Here is a 25850-nt window from a genome sequence, read left to right as displayed (position 1 = left end):
GACTTTTTCTCCATAAAACTGCCAACAATTTTACGCCGGTAGCATGATGTGACGTCATCACGTGATATGTCTGGTCAACAACTCAGCTGTTGGATAGTTGCTTCACGTACTATGAGAATTGTTGGAATTACAAGTTGTATTGGACGAAATAAAATGCCTGGATTTGTTTGTCTCCTTCCATGTTCAAGATAAACGTGTCATTATCGTGCAGTGTAACAATACGTCTACATTTCTAAATTCAATCAGCTACAGGAAAAAAACATTTTGTTGTTTACATTTAATGTGAAAAAATACAGTGTTGTGTGTCTATATAATATTGTTTGTGCTATATTTTCAAAAGATAAACAGTATCTTTCGCTACTTCTGGGTCTTCAAGGGCTGGAAACTTATCCTTTTGGTTTTGTTCTCATGGTGATTGAGGAATTTGGGAGCTTCGGGGGAGCATTTGAACGCAGCACGGGACAGGCGAGGAAAAAATAGGAAGAAATCCACGTAGCCTGTCTTGCATCGTAATAGTACATTCGTACGCTGTTCTCAATGTGTCCGTTTGATTAAAGAAAAGCTGTCTTTATTTAAGGAACACGGGCGTTCATAGTGGCGGGGTAAGGCGGAGAAAAAACTGGTCCTGTTAGTTGAAAGGAAGAGGACTAAAAATGGAGCTGGAAGACGGAGTTGTGTACCAGGACGACCCGGGGACATCAGCGATGATGTCTGAGCGGGTGTCGGGCCTGGCCAACTCAATTTACCGCGAGTTCGAGAGGCTTATCGGTAAATACGACGAGGACGTGGTGAAAGAGCTGATGCCGCTTGTGGTGGCCGTGCTGGAGAACCTGGACTCCGTGTTCGCGGAGAACCAGGAGCACGAAGTGGAGCTGGAGCTGCTGAAGGAGGACAACGAGCAGCTCATCACCCAGTACGAGCGGGAGAAAGCGCTGAGGAAACACGCAGAGGAGGTGAGCTGAATGGATCTAAGAGAGGGGGAAGGAAAATATCAACATTCAGCATCCTTTTTTTTTCTTAAAGGAGGGCAATGAAGCCTGCCTCAGGTGCTTTCTCCTCCCAGCATCCCTGAGCGATGAATTAACCTATACACGTGGCCTGGCAGCATCCATGGTGTTCAGTGGGGATGTAAACAAGGCAGAGTCATGCTAACGGCTCACTGAAATGGCCCTGTCTCCTTGTTGGCTCTGTTTTCTTGCGGGATGATCTGTCATATAACTGTGTCTATCTATGAAACAACGCATCAAAGCCACATCCCTGGCAAATGCACATATGATGTCCTATTGCATCAGATAGTGAAGTCAGAAACAGCAGGTGAAGTGACTCAGCGTTTTGGGCCATCACTGTAACTGTAAAATACATATATGACGTTTATAAAACACATCAGTGTGAAGAGGATGGAGCTTGTGGAATAACAGTGAGGCATAAAATGTCACAGAAAATCCCACCACGGCTTTAACCAAACTACTCTTAGTGATGTTTACATCACTAAACAGCATAATTTCCATCATTCATGCATGTGCAAAGCCAAACATCCTGCACAACAGTGTTACTTCTTTAAGCTCTTATCTTCATATGCAGAAAATACTGTGTGCACAGATAGAGGACCACAGTTCAGATATCTAACACCTGGAAAATATCAGAAATATACATTTATATTTACTTAAAGGAGATTTCCAGTAATTTAGCTATAAACATACTTTTGGGTAAGTTTGGGTAATTTGTAAGAGACAAAAAATAAAGTCTAAATTGACATTACAGTCCTTCCGAACTTAAAAGTTTTTATTTAGAGCTGGAAAACACCTGCAACCTACATTTCCTGTAATGCTCTCGGATCTCATTATTTACAACAGACTCTCACAGCTGGGGAATGTTCACATCTTCCAAAGCGGTCAGGTTATAACACTGTTGTTGTGCAATAATTACTTACTTTGTAGGCCCATGCCTATGAAGACACAGCTTCTAAAGTTTAGGATGTGATATCTGAGTGGGTGCACATTGGCAGCAAAAGTGGAGCCCTGGATTTCGTGTTTCTGGCAGGGTTTGTGTGTTTGTGTGTGGTCAATCTGCCCTGAGCCCTCAATATGAAGGGTGAAGCGATGTGACTCGGACCTTCTGTCACAGCTGGCCTCTGTGGCTCAGGGGCAGTGGAAAAGCAGCCCGGTATGCTGTGGAACCTCCATCCAGTGGGTGATGCTGCACCTTGGTCACAGCAGCCACAAACACTCGTATACACAGTGACAATACTGCTGTTTCCTGCATTGTTTTGCAGTATAATGTGTTTTAAATAGACACAGAAACAATAAGCCGGTTTCCTGGGTAGGACTCTTTATCTAAAGCCCCGAGGAGGAGTGAGCAGGGGTACGCTGAGCCTCCTGGGAAGGCACAGTGTTACTTCCAGGTCATGTGATCCTTTGTGAGAAGAGGGGAACATCCTTCAGCTTTCATTTCTGCTTTTCTTTTGTTTTTGTCTTGGGTTTCAGTGTCAACAGACTGCCCTCCTTCCCACCCATTTTATCAGACCGATGAAGGGTGTGACATTTCTGTTTTTGGAAGTCGTTTTTAATGACACCTTTTACCCGCTCCTTCATTGTTTCATAACAGGTAAAAAAGGATAGCAGCACATTCCTGTCTGCTGTGATGTGTTTGCGAGCCTGTTTCCACTAAACTCGGATTTAAATTGAAGATAATCTTGAAAAATGAAGCAGAATAAAGCAGACGGCTGTGAGAATATCTTTAACTTTAATTACATCTAAGGCAGCAGTTCAGCCCATTAAAACTTATTTGCATCATCTTTAAATTTCTTGGGTGTGTCTGATCTGCACTGTTGATGTTGTTTGCTGCGGGAATACTTTCTATCATATCTTCACAAACAGGAAGCTGGTGTTTTAATTGTCTCACACATAGTTACTGCTTTATCTTAGGTCCAGCGTGACTGATTATTTCTATTATTCCTTATTAGTTACTAGCTAATTTCCTTCTGCCATCCCTGGGCAGTATTAACTAAACTAATTTTATTGGTTGTTTCTGGAGTTCTGGTGTTGATGTAATGTAAAGACTGGACAATAATACAGAGTAAACCCTGACAATGAAATTAATGCCTTTTGAGCAAGCACTTGGCGACAGTGGGAAGGAAAAACTTCCTTTATACAGGAATAATCCTGGAAGAAACAGGCCTTCTATGGTACTACTGTACTGCTAATATGGAAGACTGAGAATGTCAGCAAATGTTCATGCTTGAAACTTTTCATGATTCCTCATATTTCTACCACTTTCTTTTACTTTTATTTTATTTTAATTTACTAGTAGATTTCCAGTTTAAGATCCATAGTAATTACCTTAAATTTCACTTCTATGTAATTCATACCTTCAAAAACACAGTAGCGACTCCCTTAAAACCACGGCAAGCAGGCTGCTACTGATGAAAAAGAGTGTCATTTGGGTCGATCACTGAGTATAAGCTAAATTATGTCTTTGCAAGGAAGTTTCCTGCATCTGCTTGTACATCAAAGTAGGGTAAGATTCCTGTGCCCACAGGAAGGAAGAGAGCCACGTCAGGGCCTTGGCTTGCTAAGCTGGACAGGATGTGGACGTTGATACACACACATAAACAAAAGTGCATTTTCAGAGGCCGGCCTATAAGGAAACTGGGAGGAAGCGGCACTGCAGATCAGACTCAAGACACATTTGATAATCTGTCACAGTCGTAGGACCATTAATACTTTTAGGGATCCAGAGATATGTCCTTCATTTTCAGAAGCCACAGTTATATTTGTACGCGTCACATCAGTTTTCCTAAATGTTAATACTGTAAAACAGCGGTCCCCAACCTTTTTTGCGCCACAGACCGGTTTATGCCCAACAATATTTTCACGGACCGGCCTTTAAGGTGTCGCGGATAAATACAACAAAATAAAACAAGTACCGGTACCGAAAAAAAGAAGATTTATTCATAACACACGTGAAAAGACCAAGGAAAACCGAGTAAACGATAAAAACGATAACAAAATAACGCTGAAAACCGATAAAAACCCTGAAAACCATACATTTCACACCTGAGCCTCAACTCTCGCGGCCCGGTACCAAACGACTCACGGACCGGTACCGGTCCGAGGCGGTTGGGGACCGCTGCTGTAAAACAACTAAATTGTATTTATAATAGAGTTTTTATTCTAAATACAGTGACCAAATTACTATTTCAAACATGCATTTTGCAGTGGGGCAGAATTCCTCATTTGGTTTCATTACTGTCATGTAAAAATAGAACGCCCAAATTTAGGAACGGCGTCTTTTTTTTTCGTATTGCAAAACAAGCATCAAACAAGATCAGACTGCTGACAAACCAGCTTTGTTATGTTTTGCATTAAGTGTCAGTGAGTCCAACAAAACTGTGTTTGTGTGTGTGTGTAGAAGTTCATCGAATTTGAAGACACTCATGAGCAGGAGAAGAAGGACCTGCAGAGCCATGTGGACCGGATGGAGTCCCACTCCCGCCAACTGGAGCTCAAAATCAAGAACTATGCAGACCAGAGTGAGCAAAAACACACATTCATGCACATGCGCTTATATTATTGTGTACGTGCTTTCAAAAAAAACTTCCATGTCTGTCAGCATCCATGCGCTGAGATGAAATCTCATCGCTATTATAAATAATTCTGTCTGTTTCAGTTCCTGCAGTTAGTCTATTTTTCACTCCCTTACTATCTCCTTCCTCTCATGGCTTGATATGTATGCACACATTAACTATGCAGACTCTCACGCTCTCTTTCTTCATCTTTGCGGGGGTAACAGTAATGGGATTAAAGGATTTCTGTTATTCCCATCCTCCTAATGCGGCAGTACATTACCCGCCCATCTTATGGGTGGATTAAGAGGTAGAGGGGAAGCGATTGGTTCATACATTCTGTCTTGTCAGAAAAAAAGAGGGGATTCACACAATGACTGGTCCAGTATCTGGTGACTAAGTAGCTGGCTGGTTAAAGCAAATCATTCATTCACACAAAGCTGCGAGTGGGAAGAAAACAGGAATTTCTTTCCGAATCTGACTTACAGCAGAAGCTTTAACAAGGCAAACATAAGTATCCCAGTGGCTGGTGTGATGTGGAAAATCAAAAGTGAATTATTTATCGGTTATTGCTTTGTTGTGATTGCTGTTTGAGAGAATGATTCCTGCTCAGTAGGTTCAGCTAATTTGCTGCCACTCCCAGTAAATGGTAAATCATTCATTCATTGAGGTGCTTTAAATCCGAGTCCACTGAGTTAAACGGCCGCAGTTGCAGCAAGAAGTTAGGCAACAGCAGTATAGCTTAGATAATGTTAGTGCTTTAGTTTCACTGGCCTGACACGGAAAAGATCAATAATTAAGAGATTGGAGCTGAGTTTGGGGAATTCAGATTTAATTGATTAATAAAGCATCCAGCAGAGTAACAGCCTGATGAGGAAGTTTTAAACAAGTCATGCTTTATACTTAAAAAAAGATTTTTAACTTTCAGTCAACATGAAGCAATATTTTGAATAAAAGCAGCTGAAACAAATAAAATCAAAGGTTTACCTATTCAAATAATTCAACATTAATATGGAATCACTAAGAAGAATGTGCTTGGTATAAACTGAATGTTTACCAATCAAGCAAATTTAATCAGACCAGATTTGTTAAATTTAACCTTTTAAATTGTTCATATGTAACAAAATTAAGTTAGTTAAAATGAGCATTTCGGCCAAAACGTTTTTTGAGTGTAGAGCTTCACAGTGGATGATGCTGTTTGCTTTTTGACATGTAAACTGTTCATTTGGTATGCATTTCAGGATTTTAGGCTAAATGACTCATAAATCCAGTCAGGCTTATGGCCTTACATTCAGCTTCTTCTGCACCCAGTGATTACTTTATAAAACAACACACACACACACACACACACACACACACACACACACACACACACACACACACACACACACACACACACACACACACACACACACTCATCAAGGATTGCGAGAAGCTTCAGCTGTCCCCCTGCACAGCTTTTCTTTCTTCATTTTATTACTGGGATCTAGGAATGTGATGACTCATGACTGCAGAATAAAATTGCTCGATAGTGTCAAAGTACACACTGGCAAGGCATCATCGCACAACACACAGAAGCTTTAGCTGTTGTAATTGATAGTATCCGATAGCTTTAAACCCGTCTGTTGCAGCAGCTCGCTGCGTGGCTTAGGCTAAACCTGATGTGCTAATAAGGGATTAGATGTTTTTGTCACTTCGTAAGGCGCCCAGTGCTGAAAACTATTTGGGTGCGATTACCCCCCCACCCCCAGCCCCCCTATACTGCATAGCAGAGAAAAACTGCACGCCTTTTTACGTACGACTGTCATACACATGCAAAAACCTAATGATCACGGAGAAGAATTACAGTAATGTGACAGTGAGGTTCTGAAGTATTTAACAAGTGATTTAAAGTCTATAAGCTGGTTGTAAAGTAGCTGAGACTGATGAGGGCCTTCCTTTGTTTCAGTTGGCAGGTTAGAAGAACGAGAGCTGGACCTGAAGAAGGAATACAACTCCCTCCATCAGCGGCACACAGAGGTAGGTTAGAGAGAAAGGGAGGAGCGGAGCGTAACTCTGAACAGTGGTCATGACTAACTAGCTCCCTTTTGGGTGTTTTTGCTTTGAATTCTGCAGATGATCCATAATTACATGGAGCACGTGGAGAGGATCAAAATGCAACAGATCAGCGAGACCTCCGAGTCGAGCGCAGTCGGCCGAGTCAGGTGAGAGCGCATAAGTTTGTTTGCCAAGCCACTTTCATATCACACGTCATCGACAGGCAGCGTTTGTGGTCTGTTCTCCAATAAAAAGGGACGTTTTATAATTTTTTTTTAATCTCCCAAGGAGAGAGCGACCTCTTTCTTTGGGAATCTTCCCATCATCTGGCGGAGCGTCTCTGCTCATCCCAGATCCTCAGGCCAGAGCAGAGACACTGGGCACAGAGAGCTGGAGGTTCACTGACTCATCGCAGCCTCGCTCCAACACAAGTCTCAAGGTGGGTGTGTGGGTCGTACCCACCTTGTGATCTATCCTTAGAGAATAAACCTGTGTCTGGTTCAGGCCACGTTATGTCAGCCAGAAAACCGATGTGTAGAAGACACATTCATGCCTCGTCTATGAAGTCTGGATGTAAAAGGCCAACATATCTAATTTCTGCTTCTTAAAGCATCTTTTCCATAAATAAGCTGAAGGCTGTCGTCCAGGTCATGTTAAATAAAAGAAAAGCAAGTGAAATGAAAAATCTTAAATAATGACATCACTTGATTCAAATTGAAAATTAATAATTGATTATTTAATTAGTGCTTTTGCTGTATTATTAAAAAACACTGGCATTATGGAGAATGATATGATCGCTCTAATTGGATTTCCTGTTTGTGGTGGTTTTGCCAGAGGTCGAAAATAGAAGATAGAATAGGGTTTTTAAGCTTCGAGTCCATTTATAAATAGAGAGCCTTTGATAAGGCTCGGGTGTGCTTATGTGTTTTTTATGCAGGCATCTAACAAGGCGCCCTCTGTTTCTAGACTCTTCTTTAGCCATTGATGAATATGCAGACTTCCCCTGGTGTAGCAATCAGAGGAGATCATTAAATGTGTCACATGAATATTTATAAACGTTTTCTGCAGGTACAAATAACATATTTTACGTGTTATTTTATTCAGTATTTACAGTTCATTTAATTCGTGTTTTAAGTGGGGAAACAAAAATATATTTTTTATATATATCCACAATATAATGGTGTTGATGCTCCTTAAAGTCACTTGGGTACTTGATGGGCATGTCAGCGGTGTTTGTATCTGTGGCAGTCAGAACCTGCAGGGTGACAATGTTATTACATTGCACTGCTGCGTTTTTGTTAAAACTGGGACACCAGCTCTGCGGCACAGTGCATTCTGGGAATGATGCCGCTGTATGGCGTGCAGCCAGTCACTGAGAGAGGGAGGAAAAAAGAGGCTGGCTGGATTGTGATGGGGCCTTATGTAATCAGAGCTACAGGGCGGTTATTGCTAAGCCACCGCCTTTTGAACATGGGTGTCTTTGATATGCAAACATGGCGTCAGAGTTCAGGAGCGATGTCATGTTTATTTATGGGAGCGCGAGGTGCTGCAGAGGTGAGCGAAAAGCAAACGACAGGTTAATGACCTGCATGTGCTGGCCATGATCTAGTTTCCACATTAGTCATTTAAGTAAAACCATTTCATCTTAGCTCTGAAACTGGCATAATTATGTTTCTGCGTCATTGCATTTTACTTCATTCAAGGGGAGCGCTTAAATAAACAAAAGAATTAAAATGATTCATATGTAATATTACTGTAATGTAATATGTAAGTGCTGAAATTATAAAATACAAAAACTGAAAAAAATTGAATCAATATAAATATATTTGTGTACTTTTCATAACTAAACAATTGTTTTACTATTACTATTTCTGACTTCCTGCACAAATAGCTTTAGCTTTGCAACATGTCATTAGTCAAAACCTATTTTGATTCTATACAGAAAGTACAGTGGCCCTGAGAGGTCAAATGCACTGCACTTCAAGAACTCTAACACTGAAAATGACAAAAGCACACATAACACAACGGAAGAACAAAAGCTCACAAAAGTGACAAGCTAACAGTTAGCGGTTAATAGTGAACATGTATCTGCAGCATTATAAGAATCACACAATTACGTTATTGTGTCCCCAGAAACACTTCAGTTTTGTTTCATTTAACTTCTGTTGTGTTTTTTGTCCTTCTGCAACATTTTTTCTATTGGACGATATTTGCTTAAGTGCATTTGACCTCTCAGGGCCACCGTAGGAAAGAGATTTACAAAACAATAAACGCTGATTTGACTTGACTAAAGACTCATCTGTTGCTTGTTGATGATCTATAAACTATAATCACACATGCACTCACACACACATGCTTATTTGTATGTATGAACTGTCCCATTCACTTCACAGACATGCACACTATGAGGTGTTTGCATTTCTGTTGAACTGCTTCTGCACTTGTGAGCTGCATTCTTACTCTTCCCCCTCCCCCAAGCAGTTGGACTATGGTGACCCCCCAAAGGAAAGGGAGGGTAAGAGTGCGCAGGACTCTACTTGGGGGAATTCACTGGCAGACGACTGCAAGGTAGTTGGATGAGTGGCGGCTGGTACGAGCAGCAGCGCTCCTGCACTGGCCGTGCGCAGCACAGTTTATGTTTGCGTGTGTGTGGGCTTCTGTAGTTTGCTCCACTATGCTGTTTCATCTTTTCAAACACGTTGCTTTGTGCATTTGTAGACTCTCACGTCACAGACCAGCTGTGCTATATGCAACCATGTCTGAAGGCCTCATTGGGATCTTTCAAAATAAAAGTGCACATATGGAGCTGGTTAATTATTAATGTGCAAAAGTCAATAGCAGCTTGGTTGCATCTGGCCTCCAGTTTGTTTTTGATTTTGGGTAAAATGCATGAGTTGTATATATTTGACTTTATTTTTGCTGTATTTATGTAGCTCTTCAAACATTACTAATCACTCATTTTACATTAGCGTACATTTCATCTGTCACTTACTGCTGTAGTTATGTATTATTAGTTTTTGGATTTTCGTGGGATATGTGTAGTTTACTAGAGTTTAGTAAACTAGCAGTAGCTCCTGTTGTTGTCCTTATTTATGTTCAGTAAATGTTGTTTGAAGCCTTCTGCAGTCTGTGTCGTGTTTTTTGGATGTTGTGTTTGCGTGCCACTTTCTGTGTTGCTCATATTGTCTCTTTGTATCCAGCCAGAAAGCTCTCCTCAGTCCATTCGCAACGTTTAGTGTTTCCAGTATATTTCATTTATATGTGATTATCTGTGTTTTGTTGTGCTCCAATTTCACTAATATAATCTCATATAGGATAGTGTGTCAGATCTTTGTGGTGTAAGTGTGATTTTTTTCTTTCACCTTATAAGAAGTTGGTAAAAAAAAAAGCTCGATAGTTGAGGATTTTTACTTTGTGAAAAGTGCCCTCTACATAATGTAAGAGCGGAGAGAAATTGGACTCTTGCTGCTTCTGTTTCTGTGTCAGCTCTATCTTTGGTTTATTTTCTATTTTGGTACAGCTTCAGTTAAGGCATCGCTTTGTTGTTGTAAATGAATCACTTTTCATTACAGGATGAGCTATCAGACTTCACCGGCTCCAAGTCGGCCACACCGATGTCAACCACTGCCTCGGACATGGAGAGGGAAGATGGGAACAGTAAGAGCACAGAGGTGCAAGCTGCTCCAGGGACCAGAAGCATATCAGTAGGTAGGGTCACATATTCTAATACTCTTATGTTCAGGTTTACAAAACAACACCACAAAAACATTATGATGTTTACTTGCATATCCTTCCTTCTGATCTATATCATCTATGCTTGTGTGCTTTGCAGGTCAGCCTGAAAATGAAGACAGCTCAGATGTGAAGGACATCATTGAGTCCACCCCTGAGCTGGACATGGATCTCATTGGGTACAGACCCTGCAGGTAATACAAAGAGGACCTTTTGGGGGTGTTTTTCTTTTTTAAATGAAAGATCCATCAGGCAAAAAACATGACTTCCTATTGTTCTTTCTTTTGTCAGCACTCCTACTAAAGGCATTGAAAACATGGCATTTGACCGCAATACAGACTCCCTGTTTGAGGAGCTGTCCTCTGCAGGCACCGGGCTCATCGGGGACGTGGACGAAGGAGCTGATCTTTTAGGTGAGTGAAAACTTTACATAAAAGTGACTGAAAAAAAAGTGGATTGGTTAGTCCGAGAGTATTATGTAGAAAAGGTCACATAAAAGCTACATTTTTGATGTTTTTCAGATGTTTGACAGATGTACTATGTAAAGGTGTACATTTCAATGTCAGATATGTAAAGAAAAAATACTGAAATCTTAAAAGCCAGAGGTGAAATACATGCTGAATGATTCTGTAAGAAGCCTGAATACTTCTTTATAATCACTGCTTATTTTCTTTCTAAAAGGTCGTAAAGGTGATCTGCTGAATTCCCACTTTGATACTTTACTAGCAGATGTTGTTCTACTTTCTTTAAATTCATTGTAACTTCAACACCAGCTGTTTTCTGCGACGCTACACCGCTTGCTTTGGTCCAGCTGTTGTACAAAGTGTTAGCCATCTACCCATGTTAACATCACCTCTCTCTCTCCCGTGTCTCATTCTCTGGCTTTTGTCCATAATCCAAGTGGAGTACTCTGGTGTGTATGACCTCCAACCTTTCCTTAGCTAAACATTTTTCTGTAAAGTTCCTTTGACCTTTACCCATTACTCATTCTTTCCACATCCACCATTGTTAAAGGTTCTTCTTCATTGCGTCTTATATTAGGGTACATTAATATATTTTCGTCTGCCTACTACTTCAAAAAGATTTTGGTGCATGAATGATGGAGTGTAGTGCTTCCTTTTTTGGCCTAATTGATCTTTATACAGCTTTTATTTTTTTCATTAATTTTTTTGCTCTTGTACTTTTCTTCTCTTGAGTGCCGAAAATGTCAAATGTATGTTATCTTTAGAGATTTTACAGCATCTCTTCCTTTTTGCTTGTGGAGTCAGCAGCTACACATTCAGCTCTGGCTCCTTCATCATTTTGGTCATTTCACTGTCTCAAACTATATCCGCATTTCTCTCTCTCTCTTCCCTACTCTTTTTCCGCCTGGCTTGGATTGCATGGTATTCTCAGACCTTAGTTTGATTGGTAAGACCTCACCCACTCTTTCCATTCTTCTCATGTCTGTCATGTGACATGTTGTGCTGTGGGTTTGTGCGTTGCGGTAGTTTCATGTGCTGTGAGACCTACAGTAACAAATATCTCACTAGGAGATATTTCATGTCCAACGTCATGCCTGGTTGGATTTATTCTTAGTGTGAATAGTGTACTTCTTTATATGTAGTGTTAAAGTAGTGACAAATCCAGTTTGTGTTCAATTCAGATTTGTTAGGTGATAAAATTATAATGTTGTTTTTTAATTCTGTTCAGGAATGGGCCGGGAAGTTGAAAATCTAATTATGGAGAATTCACAACTGCTTGAGACCAAGTAAGTAGAATTTAATATCCATTTCTTCATCCTTTGTAGGGCTGTAATGACTCTCTCTAAATTTGGTTTGTTTTAGTTTTTTAAATGTTTTTGTTTTATTGTTGGAGATCATTAAGAGGAAAAAAGCAATGTTGAAAATATTGCACCCACAAACATCCATTGATTAGTATCTAATACTGTCGTTTAACATATTGATGTATTCTCATAACGTAGAATTAAGCCTTAAAAAATACATAGGAGTGAGTGCCACATTTTAGTGGTCACCATGTTCCCCCCACCATCTTGAATACAATGGTGGAAATGGACTTCTCTCTTCTGCCTAATCGCTGAGTTGTGTATGTTGCTAGAGACCAGCCACAAACAAAGAAAAAGGTGAAGGAGAACTCTTAGATGTTCGAGTGCCATGGAGTCAGATTTTTAATTCATGTCTGCACATTCACACGAAAGGTACAAAGAGTCCTTTCGTGTGAATTTGTACACGAAAGGTACAAAGAGTCAGGGCAGCACGGTGGCACGGTGGTTAGCACTGTTGCCGCACAGCAAGAAGGTCCTGAGTTCAATTCCAACATCAGGCCGGGGTCTTTCTGTGTGGAGTTTGCATGTTCTCCCCGTGTTTGCGTGGGTTCCCTCCGGGTACTCCGGCTTCCTCCCACCGTCCAAAGACATGCAGCTTGTGGGGATAGGTTAATTGGATAATACAAATTGTCACTAGGTGTGAATGTGCAAATGAATGTGAGTGCGAATGGTTGTTTGTCCCTGTGTGTTAGCCTTGCGACAGACTGGCGACCTGTCCAGGGTGTACCCCGCCTCTCGCCCTATGACAGCTGGGATAGGCTCCAGCACCCCCCACGACCCTGAAAAGGATAAGCGGAAGTGGATGGATGGATGGATGGTACAAAGAGTCATGAACTGAAGTCAGAGCCCTAACACATGAAAATGTGCATGCCTGTTTAATTATTACTGTCAGCAGATTAGACTCTCTCTTCTCTAGAAGAGCAGCAGCTGTTTATAAGCTATCATTATGTCAGATAATATTAGGCTTAATAAACACTTCCTTTGATAAACAGTCTGATGACATTTTCACATTGTATGAGAGTTTACTCGCTAGGTGTCCGAGTTCAACAATGTGAGATCTTGTTTAAGGAATGTTTCACTAACAGCTGCTAACAGATTTTAACAGCTGCTAACAGAGGCTAACAGCTGCTAACAGAGGCTAACAGCAGAGCTTACTGACAGAAAAGTGAAGGAAATTTAGCTAACAAGGTAACAGTGGACAGCCTACCCAAAATAGCAAAAAGGTCCCAGAGTCACTTTGCTATCAGAGTACACTGACGATAGATTAACAGTGGCAAGAGTTTTTGAGGTGACTCAGGCATAACAGCATAGAATACCTAGAATAGAAGTATTTACCAACACATATCCACTTTTGAATTTCTTAATTTATTGGTAAGTGTTGATCAAATTCAAATATATTAAAAGAAATAATGACTATTAAAGAGGATTTTTTTTCTTACACAAACAGTAGTAGAAACACGCTGGCAGGCCACGGCTATTATGGCATACAGCCTAGATTTAATGTTTTTGATCTCTCTTGGCTGACTAAAACATGTCTGCCCTACAGTAGCTGTCCTAGCTAGGATTATGCACTTCAATTGGGATAATTAAAAAAACAGAATTCAGTTGACTGCAACCCACTGACATCTATGGGGTGAAATTTTACACACTGTACCTTTAAGAACTGTTTTTTGGTTTTTGGATCACTGTGTCCTGATTGGACATGCAGCACTATATTACTGACTTTTGAAATTCATGATTTCAGTGTAAGTTTTAGAATCACTGAATCCTTTGTTTAAGCTGCCTTTTGTCTTGAAAACAGAGATTAAAAAACAAACGTACTAAAATGTCCTTCCAGGAACGCCTTGAATGTGGTGAATAAAGACTTGATTCAGAAAGTCGACGAACTGACAAGTGAGAAGGAGATGTTGGAGGGAGATCTGGAGGCTTTGCTGCAGGCAAAATCCAAGCTGGAGGAAAAGAACAAAGAGCTGGAGGAGGAACTCAAAAAGTAAGAGCTATGAGAGGAATCTGTGATGTTTAGTTTCTGTCTTTAGTCACAAGGACGATGAAGCACGCTGCTGCAGGTAATTCACTGTCGGTCGCAAAGTATAAATCCTCGCTGACACACTTTACTACTGTGCTATTGGAGCTAAGTAGCAGGAGTCTCTGCTTGGCGAGTGCCTAATGGTATCTCTCCAAATAGAAACTCTGGCTACGCCCATTTCCTATAGACATTTGTGTAAAAACTTATATTTCCCAGAGTACGCCTGGAGATGGAGGAAGCAAAACATAAAGCTAACGAAGAAGAAGAGGTGAGTCCTGTATCCTGTGTCTGTTGTGTGGCTCATTTATTTGGTAGAATTCATGCATTTCTGTGTGGTCATGTTTGGGTTTAATTGTGTGCCGGTACAGAGTGATTTACCTACGGCTCAGAAGAAGCGTTTCACCAGAGTGGAGATGGCCCGAGTGCTGATGGAGAGGAACCAGTACAAAGAGCGACTTATGGAGCTGCAGGAAGCTGTGCGGTGGACTGAGATGATCAGGTGATGAAGCAATGAGTGGTGGACGGATGGAGCAAAGTGCATTTGATGTTTTGTTAGGGTTATAACTTTGTGTTATACATATAAAAAAACATATATCAACATATCCGGACACATAAACTAAAGATTGTTAAAGATTGTCGTCTTCTCTTCTTTAGGGCTTCAAGGGAAAATCCAACTATCTCAGAAAAAAAGAAATCCAGCATCTGGCAGTTGTGAGTCTTTTTGGATTTACTGCATTATTTACTGTTTGTCTTTTAGTTTTGATAGGGCTGCCACGTTGCCTTCCAAGTTGAATCCTGACTTTTTTTGTCATTCAAATATTCAAATACATCTTTTTTCTTATCTTTTCCGGGATGTGCCATTGAATTGGCAGCATTAGGTAAAGATGATTTGACAGACCTCCCCACTAAACCTCTCTCCTACCCTACCCCCGTTTAACACAGAAGTGCTCCTCCATTCTGAAAGGATCCAACTTTGATGTGTCTTTATCCATAATCTTTGCTCTCAGTGCAGTGCATCAGTTGTTGTTATGACAAACTGCTCAGATGTTACTCTCCTTTTGCCCCCGGACTTTCCTGTCTCCTGCCTGCTGTGTGCCTTTTGATGTTTTCCTTACTCTGTCTGCTCATAGCGAGCAAAGGGAAACTACATATACGAGTATATGTACATGTTGTGTTGCTTATGTCTACCACGTCAGACTGCACATGCAAGTCGGTAGATTTGATTTCTATTATTGCGGAATTTTAATATCTAAATTGCCGTCCTTAGCCTTGGTAAGCTCACCTCTGTAGCTTTTTAACATATTCTCAAAAATCTGAAAGAAAAATCAAAAAGCAGTACGATATCGTTCTGCAGTAATAAAACAGGCTTTAAGCATGTATCTTTGTCTTATATATTGTACAAATTCACACTCACTGGTCACTTTATTAGGTATACCCTACTAGTATCGATTTGGACCACTTTTTGCCTTCAGATCCAACAAGATTGTGTCAATGCTTCAGCAGCCTGAAGCATTGATACAAGGCAGGATGGCTTTGTGCTTTCATGGTGTTTAGCCAAATTGTGACCCTACTATCTAAATATAGCAGCACAGCTCGAGACATCAGACCAGGCAACTTTTTTCCATTATTTCATTGTCCAGTTTTGTTGAGCCTTTCCTGTTTTTCACTGACAGAGGTGGTACCCGATGTGGTTTCTGCTGCTGCTGTTCTTGCCTATCTGCTTCAAGGTTGAACATCTTGTGCATTCACAGATGCTCTTCTGCATACCTCGGTTATAATGAGTTGTTATTTGAGTTCACCATAGAAATGGTTGTTGGGAAAATTTCAGTAGATCAGCAGTTTCTCAAATACTCAGACCAACTTGTGTGACACCAACAACCACAACAGCCACATTCACAGTCACTTTAATTACTTTCTTCTGCACCCTGATGCTCAGTTTGAAGTTCAGCGGGTCATCTTGACCACATCTACATGCCTAAATGCACTGACCTGCTGCGATGTGATTGGCTGATTAGATGGTTTTGTTTACAAGCAGTTGAACAGACATGCTTTATAAAGTAGCTGGTGAGTGTATATTAGTTAAGTTTTAGTTAGATATAATAGGGGAGTGCTTAGCTCTACTTTGACTCCCAGCATGCTTTATGTCACTGTACAGTAAATGTTGGTGGTAGTTCCTTGATTGTCTGGTTTGTTGGTGACACCCCTGCCTTGCTCTTTCCCTGCGCTCCTGTCGGCTCTGTTTCCCTCTTGGCTTTCTGTAACTTCGCCACGTGCAGCTTCAGCAGACTGTTTAGCTCCTCCTCCAGTGCCCCTGCCGTAAAGTTTGAATCCCAGTCCAATACGAAGTACAGCACTCCGGGCAGCACGGTGAAGAGGAGCAGCACTTTCTCCCAGTTCCCCACGGAGAAGTCCAAGACATTTGACTTCCTCAATGAAGAGTAAGTAATGAGGACGTGTGACTTTGAGTTCTGTGGATTTTACCAAGTTGGAAATTCATTAATGCACCTGTCTATAAAATGTATTATCAGCTGATGGCTTTGTGTCTCTCGTGGTTCTCCCTTTAGTAAGGAACAGTGCAGTTCTCCATCACGTAAAGAGCAGAAGAGAAGCCAGTACAGACAGGTCAAGGCTCACGTGCAGAAGGAGGACGGACGAGTCACTGCGCATGGCTGGAGCCTGCCCAGCAAATACAAGGTGGGAAATGAAAAAATTGCTTTGCATTAGGTCAGAGATGCGATCGGCACTTTTTATTTTGCTTTGTTCGCTTTAGAAGAAGAAATCGTTTATTTTAAATGGCCAGCATATCCTGTGCAGCATAATAAGGTGTATCCTTTGTCTGTTCCAGCCCTGTGTTCATGTTCACCTGAGAAAATTTAAAAGTAGTGGTTTTAAAAGTCTTAAAATAAACTTTATTTACAATATTTAAGTTTTGACTGTTCTACCATCACAGGTAGCAAACGGTGGACAAGTGGAAAACAAAATGAACTTACCTGTGCCGGTTTACTTGAGACCTCTGGACCAGAAAGATGCTTCTATGAAGGTGCTTAAATGAATGAATAGACAACTCTAAGCATACATGCAGGATATTGTTGTTATATTTTAACATTTTGATGTTTCTAACAAGCTCTTTCTGTCCCACAGCTGTGGTGCGCTGCCGGGGTCAACCTGTCCGGGGGTCGGGCATTTTCCTCATCAGAGCTTTCTAAGCAGACAAAGGGTTCTCAGAGCAGCTTGGATCAGCTGGAGCAGGAGAGTAAGGTGAGTAGTTTAAGGAAGGAAGAAGCTCTTTGGAGGCAGTTGTGACTTCTGATAGTTCTTTATGTTTTATACTTTGAGTCGATTCGCTAATGTGTTACGTTGCTGTAAGGATCGGGAAAAAGGGGAGAAAGAGAAGGAGCTGATTGTTCAGGATGAGATGTCCAGTCGTGTGTGGGTGTGCACTAGCACCCACTCCTCCACCAAGGTTATGGTTCTGGATGCCACTCAGCCCTCTGACCTGCTCGACAGCTTCTACGCCTGCAACACTCACATTGTCTGCATCGCCAGTGTGCCAGGTAGGTCCAGTGGTCACGCTTTGTGTTTGTTGGGGTAAAAATTATTTTTCTTACTGGGTCATTTGTGGTGTTTTGTCAGGTGTGTTGGAAACTGATTATCCAGCAGGTGAAGCTGTACCCCAAGACCTGGAGTCCAGCCAAGGGGATGCGGCGTCACTGGCTGGCAGCGTGGCCAGTGTAGGCTCAGCAGGCAGCGATAGCGCCTCTGCAGCCGAGGGCACCACTGCCATTCCCCAGACAGCTAGTGCAGGTGTTGCCGACCAGCCAGCTGAGCACAGCGCCACCTCAGCCTCTGGTAGTTCTCTACTAAAAAAAATGTTTAGATAGAGTACAGTATGTGTGGTTTGACAGCTGTGCTGTGCTGTGATCCACAGCTCCCACTGTTGAGTTGTCCAGAGAGACCAGTCCAGCAGAAGATGGGGTTCCCACAGCGGAAGAGGCAACAGAAGCAACGGAGGCTAATGCTGGCGTGGGCGAAGAAGGAGAGGAAGATCAGGGGGCTGACCAAAACCAGCCAGGAATCTACACGGAGCACGTGTTCACCGACCCACTCGGGGTGGAACCCACTGACTCCTTAGTTGCTGAATCACAGAGGTGAGAGTGAATATTGGTAGATGCTTTAGTCAATTCTTAAGATTTTTAAGGCATATATGACAATTGCAAATTTAAAATCTTGAAATGTATGAACCCTAGAAGAATTATGTCCAGACATTAATTTACACACCTTAAAAATAAAACAGCCTAAACTTGCTGTTGCAAAATAAAAGCACTGGTATTTTTAGCTTACAGAGGAAACCATAAGAGCAGCTGTGGAAACTCGGCTGCACGTGTTTACTCCATGTTTTCTTAATGAAGGACTGTTTTCCATTATCCAGGGGATCCAGACAGGATGGGGTGACTTCTCTGGCAGAAGACTCGGACCCATCAGAGACTGAGGTCCTGAGGATGAGCAGTGCACTTCCCACCATGTGGCTCGGTGCTCAGAATGGGTGGTAAGTGAGGCAGCAGCCACTAGAGGGAGCTATTAGTTCAGGGGAAAAAGGAGGAGAAAATTTGATGAGGTTGTAACTTCATGGAGAAAATTTGCTTTTGGTTATCATGCTGATTTTGGTGTTTATTTATTTATCAGCGGCTGTGTTTTTGTCATAGTGTTTAATCATTCGGTTACATTTTCATGTCTTTATTTAGTTGATAATCAGGAGTTTTCCTCTGCTCGACTTTCCTGTCTTTAGTCTGTACGTCCACTCGTCTGTGGCTCGGTGGAGGAAATGTCTTCATGCCATCAAACTGAAAGACTCGATCCTCAGCATAGTGTGAGTAAAAAGTTGGTTGTGTTTTTATTTAAGGACTTGCACACACACAACAAATGAACATTTAAAAATAGACTAATAAACATACTTTTAAAAGTGTCTTCATAACCTGTTGCAGGCATGTTAAAGGGAGGGTCCTGGTAGCACTGGCTGATGGGACATTAGCAATTTTCCACAGAGGCATTGGTAAGTCTGTAACTTAGACTGCTTGCAGTCGGTCTCCGACAGCAAAAAGTCCGGTTCATCAGCAGCCAACCAGTGGTTTTTGCTAGTCACAGGGTGGTTGCCGTCTTATTTTCACTGTAGTGTGACTGAGCCACGACTAATTTTATGCCACAAATTGCCAAAGTCTTCTTGTTTCTTCCAAGCAGACGGACAGTGGGATCTAACCAACTACCATCTGCTGGATCTGGGCCGGCCCCACCACTCTATCCGCTGTATGACCGTAGTCCACGATAACGTTTGGTGCGGCTACAGAAACAAGATCTACGTCATCCAGCCAAAGGCCATGAGGATAGAGGTACAGCTGTCATTGAAAGTTAATAAACCATATGTTGTGCAAGTTATTTTTCTGTTCCAGTCAACTTCAACCAATTAAACCTTATTGTTGTCATGGGAACATCCCAATTTACTTCTAACATTACGCAATTGCAATCTATCGCGCCCTTGCAGAAATCCTTTGACGCTCATCCTCGGAAGGAGAGCCAGGTACGGCAGCTGGCCTGGGTTGGAGACGGCATCTGGGTGTCCATCCGACTGGATTCAACTCTACGCTTGTTTCACGCCCACACCTACCAGCACCTCCAGGATGTGGACATTGAGCCCTATGTCAGCAAGATGCTGGGTATACAAACTGTTTGTTGCCTAGCAGTTAATCAGCACTTTTGTAAATCATCTCAACAGACTTCTGGTTTTATGCTCACTCATTTATAGGAAATAATCCCTAGATAGAGTTGATGTATGAACGCTAAGGCAACATACATGTAGAATTCAGCGCTTACTTTCTGTACACACACGTAGTAGAGTGATATTTTGAACAGTTTAGGAGGTCGCAACGTTTCTTCTTCAGATCTTGGATCGAACATCTTCTGTGTGTGTTGCAGGTACAGGTAAATTGGGTTTCTCATTTGTGAGAATCACCGCTCTTGTCGTATCCTGCAACCGACTGTGGGTGGGTACAGGAAATGGCGTAATCATCTCCATCCCGCTCTCTGAAGGTACAGCACAATCTCATCAGCTGCCTGCTTAAATGTCCACTTTTGTTTCATAAAGCAATGCATCATCAAAATGTTCTTTTAGCAGTGTTTATTCACTGAACTCAACTCATTACTGCATTAGGAATAAATACATACTGTTAGCTTTTATGCTCTATTTGCATTGCAGAACATTAGTTTCATCATTTTAAAGTGTCCAAGTCTTTATGATTTAAATATTCTGTGGGAAAACTGAGATGTTGTGAGGTTAAACTGTTTATTTTTGAGTATTCCTGAGTACAAATATATTCATATTTGGCATATGGTTGAATTGAAGCATGCTATTAGTTACGTAAACGCGCGGCGTGTTCTTAATATCAAATCCCTCACTGCTACCTCCACCGTCTCCTTTTATTCTTCTTTCATATTTCAACTCATCTCCCAGATGGCCATTCTGATGCCTCAGGGACCGTCATTGTGTAGCATCACCTTCTCTCTTAAAATCCATAAATTCTCAGTCTCTTCTCGCTGCGTATCTGTGCTGTAAAAGACAGTGGCATTGCCATGGATACAAGTCTCACATAGCTTACATAGTGCAGTTTGATGGGTTTATGCTTCAAAGCTGGGCTCTCAGTAGATATTGAGGAGTGCTGCTCTCTTTAAATATTAAAACTTTTCCAAGGGTGTACCTGCGTTTCCTGTCACCATCTTCTTTCTTTTATATCAGTGTCTGTGTGAAGGCTGTACAGTTCTCTGTGTTTTTATAATCAGGGTCTGTTCTTATGTCTGCTTTAACCTCTAACTTTAGGTTTTACTTAGAGGTCAGAGAATAAAGCGTTCTTCCAGAATTTAGCAGACAGGCTCCTCTGCGCTCTGACTCACTTGATCTACATACAGTTCGACTGCCTGTGTCACAGACTGGTTTCAGACCAGGCCATAACTGCGATAACTTCTTTCTTTTTGCTCCCTGTATGCTCAGACCTGATTTTATTATTTTGATTATCACCTTTAAAGCACATCTGGGTCTGGCCCCACGCTACATAGCAGAAATATGAGCCCTTTGACCTTGGAATAACTGGTGTGAGGATTTATTTAAATCCCTTCTTAAATACACTTCTGCCGACTTCCTTTCTGTGATATTGTATCTACATAGTTTTTCTGGTATTAATTGTTGTAACTACTTTTATCTTTTGGTAGTTTGTCTTGCATTTTTGTTTTTTTGATTGGCGTTTTACCTGTTTCCTAACTTCACCTGTTTTTGTTTGACCTCGTTTGTTTTTCCGTTTTCATTTACCTTCCAACTTTCCTGCTTTCGTTTATCCATGAAAGCACTTTTTTCAAAGAAGCACATAAAGTGGGCAGATGACACTTTACTGTATTCTTCAGCTAACAGAACAACAGGAACAGTGCCAAATCGCCCGGGCAGTGCTGTACGGGTCTATGGTGATGACAGCTCTGTGACAGACTGTGCAATGCCAGGCAGCTTTGTGCCATACTGCTCCATGGCTCACGCCCAACTATGTTTCCACGGACACCGGGATGCTGTCAAGTTTTTTGTGACAGTGCCAGGTAAGAGACAAGTGCAGAGAATCTGTGGGAACATGTTAGGTAATGTTAGCCATTATCAAAGGAAAATTAGCAGCCATGTTGAAGTTGATGTGAAGTTTTCTATGATTGTAAAGAGAATATGAGTGTGAGTGTTTGTTGAACTAAAGAGCACAGTTGAATCAGTGATATGAATTGTACGATCTAGTTTGTCATAGATTAAATAAACAAACCATTAAATGAGAACGTAATCGGTAGCTAAAGTAACAAGAGAATGAAAGAGTCCCTAAAACACTATCTTTTGTTCTCAGTTTCTTCATACTTTAAATTAACTGTCACAGGTCAGGCGATGCCACCTCCAGGTGGTGCAGATTCAGGCTCTGATGACCCTGCATCTGAATCCTCTGACACAGCAACTTCTGAGACCAAAACCTACCTGGTCATCAGTGGAGGGGAAGGCTACATTGACTTCAGGATGGGTGGGTGTAACACAATCCATGTACAAGTGTATATTTATACACAGCAGAGGTTTTTATTCTGAAAAGAAACAGCTGTTTACTAGACTTTTTGGAGTAAAAGGCTTGAATGTGTCCCTTCTGGTATGATGTTTGCTTTAGGCCTTAATCACACAGGCTTAAAGACTGGTTGGCAAACCTCTGGCAACCTCAAGTCCCCAGGAAAAATGTATGATCTCTGTTAGGCAAGTGGTTGCTGGAGGTTGAAGGCTGTCGCCATGTGAAATTGATCTCAAAGCGGGTGCTGAATAAAAAATTTCTTTATGATTGCGATGGTCGCTAGCAGATTGCAGCAGTTACTTAAAGTGCTAAAGCATTAAAACAAAAAGTTTTACGTTTTGAAAAGACAAGTAAACAATAAATTACACTAATCCAGACATGAAGAAAAAATGGCATGAATAATCATTTTCCAATTTAGAACTCAACAATATTTCTGGAGTGATTTAAGAAAGAGTGAACCAGAGATTCAAAATGAGCATGAGCATTTGTGTAAGATTTATATCTTAGAAATAAGTTGTGCTTAAAAAACATATACAGCCAAATGTCATCTGCATAGCAGTAAGAAGAAATGCTCAGGAAGTTCTCAAAATGTGTTAAACACAAAGCAAATATTACAGAAACATTAAGGGCCCCAAAACAGAACCTTGTGGTACACCGTGAGCAAGAGAAGTGGAAGAGAACCTGACAGACATGATGAGAATCACTTCTTTTTACTCTGTAGAAACTGTGATGCAAATTAAAAATGGACAACGTTTCCCTTTGAAGTCAAAATTATGCCAGGCTGCTTAAACCAACACATTTAAAAAGTTCCAAATGTCTCCGGTTCTGGTTTGTGTTGTACTTTTTACAGTTTCACTGCCACTTGGTGAGTAGTTTGTGGACAACTCAGGAAACATGGAAACTACTGGCAACCATGGTGATCTTTTAGCAATGAAACCAATGGCAATGAGATTTTCACTACAGCAGCATACAGCTCTTTGTAAACAATTTCACACTAGCAACTTCAAGTAACCTCTAACAGCCAGTCAGCAACTGTTTCTTTCATCCAGCAACCCCCTTTACCCTCGGGTCCCTGACCACTTTCTAGACCTGTACAAATGTGGCTTTTGCAATTGATTCCACAACTACATCCAGCAACCTTACTCATCATCTTCTCCACAGGTGATGAAGTAGGCGAGTTGGATGGTTTATCCGAATCGACAGCCAGCCTGCAGTCGGCGCCTGCCAAGAACGAGCGGAGTCACCTCATCGTCTGGCAGGTCACGACTTCTCACGATTGAAAAACTTCATAGACTCTTGTGTTTATGCCAGGGGTGCCCACCAACCCCTGCATGCCATTCTGGAAGTTTTTAATTTGTTCTTAATACCTGAGTAGTTTACTACTTTGTAAAGAAATCAAAAAGAAAACAAACAAAGAAAAAAAAACAATTATTTTTAGTCCATGTTTTGTAAATTTTATTGTTTATGAATCTGAAATAGGTCAAATGAAGTATATGTTAACTTTAAGAATACGTCCAGGCGTTCCCTTCTGCATGTTGAAGAAGCTGGTGCGCACACAGGGGAAAGGCTACCTTTTAGCACATCGTGTGGGATGGGCAGTTTGATCAGGTAATTGTCTGTTGCTTTGTATCTCAAACGTTAAAAAGGCTTTCGTTGTAAACAAAAAAAAGGCACTTACCTGAAGTTGAAGTCATCTAAATAAAGAGCAGGCAGTTTTGAGTTAAACTGAAGTATATTTTATAGTAATCAGACTATAGCACTACATGTGTTAACCAGCACCGACGTCTTTCCTGTGTTGAACATTTTAAGACCTGAGCATCAAAAACCTGCAAGTTATAAACGTATAAAAAGGTATCGAATTTCTTGTCACCGGCGATATCAGGCTGATTACTCGACTGTATTGTTTGTTTGGTATTAGAGACATAGCTTGCAGCAAGTGGTGCACATTAAACACACTGTTGCATATTTAAATGTGCTTTTATGCAGGAAAAGCTGTAGGCTACAACATTGTTTGGGAGTTCGAATGTCCCACCAGTTGCAACAGGCTGATGTTTTGTTCTATGAATCATGTCTAAGCACTTTGGGTACTTCAAGGTTTCCTGTGGTTAGAAGAACTAGTTTACTGTAGGTTAGCAGTAGCCTGCATGAAGAAACCCCTCGTGCCGTAGGTGAGGAAAATCTTCCTGTGCCGCCAGCTCAGTGCTTCCTGTTTGCTTCAGCTCGTCGGCACTTTAAATTGTTAGATGTTAGTCGCTTTGGAGGAAAACTGCTGTGTCCTGTTTGTATGAAGGGAACAAAATGTACAAATATTTTTTAGGAAGATGGTCCCAGTAACCAAAGGATGTACGAAGAAGTATCTCAAAACTATTTCATTTGTAACTCAAATATTTGGGAGCGCGTGCGCGCATATATTCAGGATTTAAGCTCAAATGATGCAAATTTAACTAACAGCAACATTTCTGTGTGGCACCTTGAATCGGACGGCACTAAAGAGAGACTCTCCTGATTCCTTCATCATTCCATGTTTCATTGTTACACACACAGATTTCAGGCCTATAAGGCACATTTTCTTTATTCTTTTGTTGTTATTTTGGGCATTGTGTGTGTTTTGTATCCATTTGTGAGACACTTTGATTAAGAGATGAGTATTTTCATGATTTGACTGTAACCTGACAGCAGGATGCCAACATTAAGAAGATGTTGTAATTTGTTTTTATATGTGAAGCCTTGGTCTTCAGTCCATTTCAAAACAGTAACTTTATATTGTGTTTTTGCCATTCCAGTATTTATTTCCTTTGCTATCGAGCCTATCTTGGTTCAGAATGTAACTTTCTACACGGGCAGAGTATCATAGGCGGCTATTGTGAACAGAATAGTCTAACGAGTTTACATGATTGTTAATAATGGTTAAATAAAATGGATTAATGTCATTATGTTGGAAATTTTTCACAAACCATGAGATCAAATTGTGCAGAGAAAAACTTTCATTCATGTACTAAGCTATGCATGTTTTTTTTAGAGAACACTGCTATATTATCGGCTAAATCTCGGTTTATTGCCACCGTTTTGGGTGGGGTGGATGTCAGTGTATGTATGTGCGTGTTTTGTGTTTAGAGTACACATGTACACTTAGGAGTGTCTGCCAGTGTGTGTTTGATTTTCCAAGTGTGTGGTGTGTGTCTGCTTAGTGTATGTTCATCCTTAAAAACAAAACCCAGAGGCTGGTCCCATTTATTTCTCTGGGCGCCATAAATGGTGGTCAATGTTTGCTAAAACAGTATCATAGCCTTATTTTTAACAATCTATTAAACTCAGTTTCATGGATAATGTGCTGGTATTGGTGTCTGTGTTTTTCCCCAGTGGGAGGCATGGTGTAGGCATAGACTGTTTATAAAAAACCAACATGATGTGACCTGTTGGTTACTGAGGTCCACTGTAAAAACCTCAAGCTGAGTAATTTCACTGTTTCTGTGATGAAACCAGATGTGTGAGGAGCACATGTGTCTGACAGAGAAACCAAAGGACACTGTACACTCATGAGAGGAGTGA

General features: G+C 41.2%; 1 protein-coding gene across 6 annotated transcripts; it reads left to right on the top strand.

The window, feature by feature from the left end:
• Nucleotides 1–460: 460 nt before the first annotated feature.
• Nucleotides 461–25628, top strand: spag9a (sperm associated antigen 9a). Of its 6 annotated transcripts, none has more exons than XM_023153810.3 (31): nt 461–953; nt 4411–4531; nt 6513–6583; nt 6680–6768; nt 6890–7040; nt 9083–9169; nt 10174–10309; nt 10434–10527; nt 10625–10746; nt 11729–11743; nt 12026–12083; nt 13996–14148; nt 14401–14452; nt 14553–14683; nt 14839–14895; nt 16461–16622; nt 16749–16878; nt 17135–17224; nt 17326–17442; nt 17552–17738; nt 17818–18033; nt 18113–18332; nt 18614–18730; nt 18971–19051; nt 19167–19234; nt 19420–19568; nt 19721–19892; nt 20152–20265; nt 21628–21810; nt 22128–22265; nt 23463–25628. In XM_023153810.3, exons 1-31 carry the CDS (start codon nt 654–656, stop codon nt 23579–23581), a joined length of 3900 nt encoding a protein of 1299 aa, XP_023009578.1. In that variant the 5' UTR covers nt 461–653; the 3' UTR covers nt 23582–25628. The 6 variants fall into 6 exon arrangements, with proteins under 6 accessions (XP_023009578.1, XP_012776564.1, XP_023009579.1 ...); XM_012921110.5 differs by having other exon boundaries at nt 19417–19568; XM_023153811.3 differs by lacking the exon at nt 11729–11743 and adding an exon at nt 11235–11246 and having other exon boundaries at nt 19417–19568.
• The last annotated feature ends 222 nt before the right edge of the window (nt 25629–25850 follow it).

This window comes from Maylandia zebra, linkage group LG4 (assembly GCF_041146795.1).
Source record: "Maylandia zebra isolate NMK-2024a linkage group LG4, Mzebra_GT3a, whole genome shotgun sequence".
NCBI classification, from domain to species: Eukaryota; Metazoa; Chordata; class Actinopteri; order Cichliformes; family Cichlidae; genus Maylandia; species Maylandia zebra.
This window is presented reverse-complemented; position numbering and strand designations above follow the sequence as displayed.